The sequence below is a fragment of the Phalaenopsis equestris genome, unplaced genomic scaffold, assembly GCF_001263595.1.
Source record: "Phalaenopsis equestris unplaced genomic scaffold, ASM126359v1 Scaffold000094, whole genome shotgun sequence".
Classification (NCBI taxonomy): domain Eukaryota; kingdom Viridiplantae; phylum Streptophyta; class Magnoliopsida; order Asparagales; family Orchidaceae; genus Phalaenopsis; species Phalaenopsis equestris.
Window position 1 is genome coordinate 1,062,927 of NW_018164536.1, and position 9,037 is coordinate 1,071,963.

General features: G+C 34.4%; 1 protein-coding gene across 1 annotated transcript in view; it reads left to right on the forward strand.

Annotated features, from left to right (window-relative positions):
* LOC110020164 (inositol-pentakisphosphate 2-kinase IPK1-like) overlaps positions 1-9,037 on the forward strand; it is a 24,307-nt gene that overhangs the window by 5,467 nt on the left and 9,803 nt on the right. The window contains exons 2-6 of the mRNA XM_020718170.1: positions 1,258-1,261; positions 1,346-1,552; positions 2,280-2,427; positions 4,196-4,236; positions 4,356-4,466. Coding sequence (XP_020573829.1) covers positions 1,258-1,261; positions 1,346-1,552; positions 2,280-2,427; positions 4,196-4,236; positions 4,356-4,466 — 511 coding nt within the window. The remainder of the gene's footprint in view (positions 1-1,257; positions 1,262-1,345; positions 1,553-2,279; positions 2,428-4,195; positions 4,237-4,355; positions 4,467-9,037) is intronic.

Sequence of the window (9,037 nt, forward strand, 5' to 3'; positions counted from 1 at the left end):
CGGATGATGCAAGAATCCATCTTTTTAGGCCTTATGTGGCAAAGATACATATTAGTGGAATTGAATTTTTTCCCCACATTTTGGTAAGAATGAGTAAATTGGCTCTTCATTGTCTGTCTCGACTGAAGATGGAATTAAAAAAAAATTCCTATTATATTGTCCCTTTTGCCGTATTTATCCTTGGTCTTCTTATTATCTTTTTATGCTTTGTTGTATTTTTTAAATATGGCAATTCTTTTTAATTATTGTTATTATACTCATATCATTATCTTGTTAATGTATTTTGTTCTTAAAAAAAAGATCTTTATTTAGTCAATGATTAAAATGTTGACAGCATATCATTTTTGGTTAGAACTAGCTTTTTTCCGGTTGAAAGCAGTGGATGAAGGATGAAAATTTGAATCCTAAATGGATAAAATGAAGTTGTGTATAATCATTTTTTTTGCTTTTATGATATATTCTAAAAAATAGTAGGCGAAGTTGATTCACTGTAGTCCATTAGTAGTTAATTGATGTTTAATTTTATTTCCTTCAAATTGGTGTAGGGCCATAAAATATTCTTGAGAAAATTTATGCAGATTTTCATTCAAGTAACAATTCTCAAAACTTGTTGATCCTACTCAGCCCTTCTATTACTTGAAAATCCACTTTATACCCTATTTTTTAAATTAACGAGCTCTCTATATGTGAAAAGATTAATGCCAAGGGCAGCTTGCAAATGCATGATACCCAATAATTTGACGCCATTTGGTCCATGAAGGCAGTGGACGCCAACCAGCCTTTCTTATCAGGGGTTTCAAACTATTGGGTACTATACGTAATATATGCGGGGTGAGCACAGGGCAGCTCTGATATGAAAAAGAAAAAAAAGAAACATCAATTGTAATATATGTGAATAGAGAAAGCATCAAAATATGCTCTTATAAAATATGATAATGCTGTTTAGATTTAAATATGCTAGAAACCATGGGGGAAAAATTGTATGTGATATCAGTTTAGTGCACTTCATTTTTCTTTAGGAAAGGGTAAAAATTGGGGGAAAATTAGCATTTTGTCACTGCTTTCTCTTATAATGTTATTTCAAAGGCAATTTTTAACTCTATGTGAGGTTAATTTTAGCGAACCTTGCATGTTATTATTACTGATTTGGATAAACATGTTTGTTTCCTCCGAGGAAAGTCTTCTACGAATTACAATTTAGTTTAATTAAATTCCTCTATTTACTATTTTACCTGGTTGCTTCTTTGAAATTTTTAGCTTGGCAAGTTCACATATCCTTTTCTTTTTCAAGTCTTTGTTAGTGTTTAATTGTTGACAGCTGATTTAGTATATTTGTTTCTAATAGGTTGGCAAAGTATTACGTGTTCACAAAGTATCACGAGGCCAAACCCAGTCATACATTGAATCTAAGAGATTATTTTCTTTGTCTGAACAACTCATATGGGGCGACATTCCACAACTCAGTGAATCTACTTCTAAAGAGACTGCTGAGAAAATTTATGCAGTACAAGTGATGGGCCCTCTCTTAGACTCCAAGCTCATTGATGGAGGGGTATTCTTCATAAAATATTTGGGCATTTACATACATAACGATCCAATTCCTATGTATTTACATATCTAACACGTAAACTTTGCTTTTTATCTTTATGCAGCCAAATCTTTCATATCACTTCAAACCACCATTTTAACTCTCAAAAGTGAAATACACCTTTTCATGCATAGGAAACATGATATGCATGTAAAAATTAAAGATTAGGTGTTAGATATGTAAATACATATGGATTGAGTGGTATGTATGTAAATCTTCCTATATTGTTTTTGGAGTTTTGTAAAGTAGTACATTATAATCATGATGAAGTGGCATCCTATCCTCATAATGCATATTTAGCAATACTAACATATGTAAATTGAAGTCATAATTAACACATTTGTACAGGTTGGTCTTTTGATAAAAAAACCTTCAAACACTTCTTTGTTATCATTTGATGGAGATAAATATGATAAAATGAATTTTATTTGGACGGTACAACTGTGATTTTGCAGACAAGATTAAAATGAGATAAATATAACAAGATGTGTCCTAAGTTAAAATAAGTTCTATGGTGAAATTACTACTTTTCAAATGGGAGCTAATATTTTGAATGAGAGTTTTACATTGCGTTTAATTGATGCCATTTAGCTGTGATATGACTAATGATGATGATGATAATATAATATCAATTGGTCATGTTATCCTTATTGTTGTAATTGTGAGTAATAGAATGTTTCATGTATGTCAGGTACCCATATTTGTAACAAGGGAGTTCCTAGAGTCAGTTGAAAAGAGCATTCATACTCAGCGTCCTCATTGGCGACTTCATACAACGGAAGTTGACCTCCTCTCTCATTCGGCACTGCTTATGTCTGACCATTCAGTTTTTTCTAATGGTAAATGCTGCTTTTTTATGATATATAATTGAGACATTTACATACCTAGCACACAATTCTTATGTATTTATATATCTCACACCTAAATTTTCATATTTACATATATAGCACTTTGGTGCTTTAAACCTATGCATGAAAATATGTATCTCACTTATAAAAAATGATAGTAGTGCTATTTTTTATGTGATATTAAAGATTTGAGGGCTATGTGTGCAAGTATGAAAATGTGTGTGAATATGAAAGTTTAAGTGTGAGATATGTAACTGCATTAGAATTTTGTGCTATGAATGTAAATGTCCGTATATAGTATATATGTTCAATTTACATGTCTGCACTTTCATATTTCACCTGCACAAATGTTTGGAGTTCAACTATGTGTGATTCTTGGATACGTTCATACTTGATAATGTTAGATTTAGAATGGCAAATCATCTACTTCTTTTCATAGGTGGCCCATCTATCAATTATGGCCATTAATGAGAAGTATTTTTCATTTGTGTATTTAAGAGAAAGGATGTCACTTAGGGCTTGTTTGGGATCAATATACATTTAAGAGAAAGGATGGCACTCAATAGGACGCAATGGAGAAAAAGGATTCATGTAGCCGACCCCACTTAGTGTGATAAAGGCTTGTTGTTGTTGTTGTTGTTGTTTTGCTTTTATTTTATAAACATGTTTGTTTAGTGCATTTTTTGCATGTTTTTATTTTTTATTTCTAAAAGTAAGTCAAAATTGTTTCTAAAAACACTTAAAATATCTAAAAGTTATTTTGAGCGTTTTTAAAAACAACTAAGCATGTTATATCATACCAAATATATTTTATTTTAAATCAAGACATGAGAAAAATAAAATAAAATAAAAGTGATCTCAAATCCCCTTGGTATTCAACAAATTATGTTTTTGACTTTTTCTTCAAGATAGTACACCTCAGTGTATTATACCTGGCTTGGTTTGATTTATGGACGAGGTTTTTGACGGGAAGTTGGAGGCTCCCTTCAAATTGAGAATTTTGAGCTGAAAATAAATCGAGACAAGCTAAGTTCAGGTCTATTTGAGCTCAAGCTTGATTGCTAAAACTTTGTTTGAGTTTGGCCTGAGCTCGGTGCAAGTTGTGATTGTGTTTAAACTTTTGATTTGTTTTAAATTCATGCTGATTCAAATTTGGTTGAAGCTCGGCTCGCTCGAGTTTTATTCAGTTTGTGATAATTTAACTTCAAAAAAGTAGCTTATTTGAAAATATAAATGAGCCCCCTTATAGAGCTTCAAAAATAAAATTTTAATTAACAAAAATGAAACTGTTCGAGCTTGTTAATTTTAACAATCAAGTATATGTAAAATTGTTTATGCTTATTTGATTATTTGATCCAAGGATTGTGAACGAGCTCTTATCAAGCTAAGTCTTGAGTAACTTGTTGAATGTTTCCTTTTATTTGCAGCCCTTTATATATTGGTGGATTAATTATTTTGACATACTTTTCTTTGGGGTTCTTTTATTGAAACGTTGGCTTCCCTCATCCCTTATTATTTTTTGTTGGGAAGCCATACCCATGAGTGTGCTAAGAACATGTTTGCCTAATGTCAAGCGGAAATGTTTGATATGTCATATGGCTTTCTACATTTCATTGTACATTTAAAATTTTCCACTTCTATTCTTACACACTTAAAGCCTTACCACAAATAGTACTCACTGGCTTACATACAACTAGGCAAAAAGATGCGCACTGCATAAATTTAAATTTTGCATATATTTTATTCAGTTTCTTATCAGGTTCTCTTAAAGATGATGTATGCATAGCAGTGGAAATAAAGGTAACATCCAACAGAAACAGGCTATTCCTTTTTTTTGGGTTAAAACTTCATCTTCTTTGAACTAAAGTATCTTTTATTTTGTTTTTGCATGTCTTTTGGTCACTAAACTGAATATTCAGCCGAAGTGTGGGTTTCTTCCATCTTCAAAATTCATAGCCAAACAAAATGCTGTAAAGAAGTTTGTAACACGATTTAGAATGCATCAACTCCTGAAATTTCATCTTGGAGAGGTACATGTTTTCTCTGTCTTCTATTTCCTACTTGAAAAACTTTCTTATATGTCTCTTATGGATGTCTCGTTTACCCTGAATGGTCCTTCAATCTTCCTTAAAATTGCGGGTGATAATGACATGATCACTAACTAGGCTTTGCTAAATTTCAATCTGGGACGTTTGGAATGGTTTATATGGACTGTTTGGTTGTTTCAAGCATGGGATTTATATAGGCCCTGATGGATTTGAGGCTGAGTATAAATAATAGAAACGGAGCTCAGACACCAAAACTCACTTAGAAGCTAGGGAGAGCTCTACATGAGCCAATCCTTCATCTTCCAGTATTTTCCTACAGTTTTACATTGGTGTATCAGCAAGAAATGGATGCTCTGGGAGGCAGAACTTGAACCCGAACAGCAGCTGTTACACACATCAATGGTGAAGATGAATTATGCTGTTAGAGATCAACGGAAAGGATGCAAAAAAAGAGGTTAGTGGCTGCTCCTGATCCAGGCATAATAAAAATTCTACTTATTCATCATTCACCACATATTAGCTATTACTTATCATTTATATCTGCCCCGAAAATTAATGGTCATTCATGGATTGTTAACTTGTCCCGCAAATGCTTGTAATGAGAGGTAGAAAGTGCCTTGGTGAAAATATCAACAGGCTGATCTTGAGTTGCTATATGTTGTGTCATAATAATCTTGGTCTTGGGACAATCACAAATGAAATGAAAATTGATTTCAATGTGTTCGATCCAAACGTGAAAGATTGGATTGTTTACAGGTGGAACGGGTAGGCCATTGTTGCAGTATAATTTTGTTGACAGTGTAGTTGGCGTGGTAAATTCTTGAAGAAGCTGATGTAACCAAATGATTTCAGTTGGGGCAGTAGCAAGTGTATGATATTGAATTCCAATTGATTAGCAACCAACTGTAGACTGTTTCTTAACATGCAGGAGACGAGGTTTTTTTTAAGAAGAACAACAATAACCAATATTAGATTTTCAATCAGTTAAATCGGCCGCCCAATCAGAATTTGAATAAGAAGGTGACGAGAAGAATGATATATGCGTAAGCCATATAGTATTTGAATAAGTATGAAAGTGACGAGAAGAATGATATATGCGTAAGCCATATAGCAACATTTTTTTAAGGTAGAGAAGCAGGCTTTTAAGTTATTGAAAATGGCTATTATGTGGATGATGTATATGTTGACAAAGCATGTTAACCACATAGCTGATATCTGGCCTTGTGCTTGTTAGATATTGGAAAGAACCAAGTAAATAACGATAGGGAGTATGATTAGCAAAAGGAATAGATGAATAAGTTGTAATAGAAGTTTTAGTAGGAATCAATGTTAGAACCGGTTTATAACGTGATATTACAGACTGAGTGATCAATTTTATAACATACTTGGACTATAGTTCATATATTATTTGTTGAACTTATATTCCCAAAAAATGGAGATAGTTCCAAGATTGCATATGTGAAAATAAGGATGAAGTGCAGGTCATAGATTTTGATTGGCTATGCCATTATTACTTGTAAGGAGTATGTCGTTCATATAAAGAGGAAAATACAAAGATATATTATCTTGACTAAAGATGATATAGATGGATTGGAGACACTAGCTTGAAAGCCTAATTGTTGTAGATGTTTGTAAGGATGGCAAACGATTATCGAGGAGCTTGTTTAAAGCCATACATAGCATTTTAATGAAGAGAAACATGAGTTGGACGTTTGTTGACCTCATTTTTAGTGAGGTCTTAGTCTCCTACTCTCAAAACCCATAATCTAGCCTTAGGAGTTCCTTGTTGACCATCCTAGCGGACTAGTAATGGAGCCCACCTCCCGTAGAACTTCAAACCACTTCTTTACTTATTTTTGTGAAGAACTCGCATGAGTGGTTCCAAGCACTCAACTTCTAGTTGCAAGGGCTAAGGACCAGCATGTAGAGGGCCTGAAAATAAGTTCCCATAGGATCAGATGGCCATAGGTGAACCTCGGTGACTCAGCAATGCACTCGTTGCACCACACACAATTTTGGCTTAAATCGACTCGCCCGTCAGCGAACTCGTCTGGAAGACCCCGGATGACGAAACGGACTGCGTCGTCATGTCCGGAACATCAATTTTGCCTAAGGGAGATGTTCATTTCATAACGATGGTGTGTCTGGGAGAAAATGCGCAAAATGGAGATAATAATAATAATAATTGGGATGCGGGTCCGGGCCAATCCAGGTTCGACTCGGGCTCGATTCGGGCTAGGCACCAGCTAATAGATTTTTTAATTTCAAATTTCAAAATTCAGGCGGATTATTTAAAACTCGTATTGATTGAAAATATTTGAATGTTATTATTTTCCAATTAAATCGTTTGCAGGTGTCGGTCAACTTTTTCGATAGATTTGAAAATATGGTATAAGAAAATAATTTGGCCTATTTCTTTCTCGCTCACGAGAACCTCGATTGGTTGCCTTTGATTCAAACGAAATCCTCCGCTCTTGCTCGTTTCCTTCCTCGGCAGCGAACGAGATTCTTTGCTCCCGCTCGTTTCCTTCCTCGGCAGCAAACGAAATCCCCGCTAGTTCCTGCTCATTTCCCTCGCTCGACAAGACTTCCTTCCAGCGATCCTTCTGCGCCGAAGAAACCCGTTCCTTGCCCGATCCCGTCTCCCGCACCGAAGCTGCGTATCACGTCTCCTTCCTCGGCAACGAACGAGATCCTCTCCTCCCGCCCGGCTCGCCTTTGCTGTTCGACACCAAAAACTCTCATTCGCCTGCTTCACCTCCTCTTCTATCGGGGGATTGCTCGGCCGAACGAACGAGATCCTCTCCTCCCGCCCGACTCGCCTCTGCTGTTCGACACCAAAAACTCTCATTCGCCTGCTTAACCTCCTCTTCTCTCGGGGGATTGCTCGGCCGACCCTCTTTCACTCGCCTGTCTCATCCGAATCGGAGGTAGCCGGGGAACACGATTTCCTCGAGCCGTCGAAACGCTTAGAGCACAGAACCTCAGCAATTGCAATAATCGAGTAATCAAATCTTGTTTTATTCCCATGTTTGCTCATTTTATTTATACAATACAATTCATATAGGAAGATTTGTGTACATGCCCACTCAATTCATGTGCGTTTACATGTCTAACACCTGAAACTTTCACACAAAATTTGTTGCAATAGGATAATAAATTTATCTATCTTTTACAGTTAAAATACTCCTTTTTCTATATAAATAAAAAAAAGGTAATGAAATAAGTATGTCAAAATTAAAGTTTGAATATTAGATATGTAAATGTATATAAGTTTTTGTGTGCTATGTATATAAATCTACCATTACCCTTCAATAACTGCGTACAGGATTTAACTATCCTCTCTGTGTAGCTTTGATGCACTTTCGATGAAAAGAATGATGAATCTGTTTAGTCAAAGCTAAAGTTCTATCTACATTTAAATAGCTAAACAGAGTTAGTATTTAAATGTAGATAGAATTTCGTTTAGCTTCGATAGTGTGAAGTTTTACATTCAAATACATTTAACTTTAAACCTGTATTTGAATACAAATTAATTTTGTTTAGATTCAAACCCTAGATACAAGTTAAATACCAAGTTAAATGTATTTAACCTTAACCTTGTATCAAAGCTAAATGTATTTGAATTTAAACCTGTATCAAAGCTAAGGTTCTGTTTAAATTAAATATAGATAGAATTCCATTTAGCTTTGACAGTGTGAAGTTTTATATTTAAATACATTTAGCTTTAAACATGTATTTAAGTACAACTTAAATTCTGTTTAAATCCAAACTCTGGATACAAGTTAAATACCAAGTTAAATGTTTTCAACCTTAACCTTGTATCAAAGCTAAATATATTTAAATTTAAACCTGCAGCAAAGCTAAGGTTCTGTTTATTTTTTTTTTTTATCAACCAATGTTGAGATCGACTTGACTCAATGACTGATTTAACACTTCTCTAGCTCATTTTTATGCTCTATATCTTTCTTTGGGGAACATTTATATACCTAGCACACTAACATTATGTATTTACATATCTCACACTTAAAATTTAATATTTACATGAAATGCACTTTGATATTTTAAACCTATGCATAAAAATAAAAAAGTGTGCTTCACTGTTTAAAAATTAAGTTGATAGTTTTTTATGTGATAAGGATGAATTGGTTCTTGTAAATTTATAAAGTTTTAAGTGTTGGAAATGTTAATACATACGAATTGTGGGGTATGCGCGCAAATCTTCATTTAACTTTTCTTGGTCAGTGAATCGATATTATTGTTATCTTGAAAAATGATCGAGATGTCATTCTAGCTTGTCGTTTTTACTGATCTTCGCCCTACACTTCCGCCGATTTGTTGGCTTAACATATGTCGTTTGGAGTTGTTTTACGTGTTGTATTAGAACCACTTTAGGTGCCGGTTTGGCGCTGATTAGGAGCTTAGGATGGTCGTCTGGTGCTGCTCAGATGTTTAGAATTGTTGTTTAAACCTGTAGGAAGCTTAGGATGGTTGTTTGGGTGCTGTAGTTGTTGCTTAGACCCATGAAGTTGATGTTCGAATTCATATAGAAG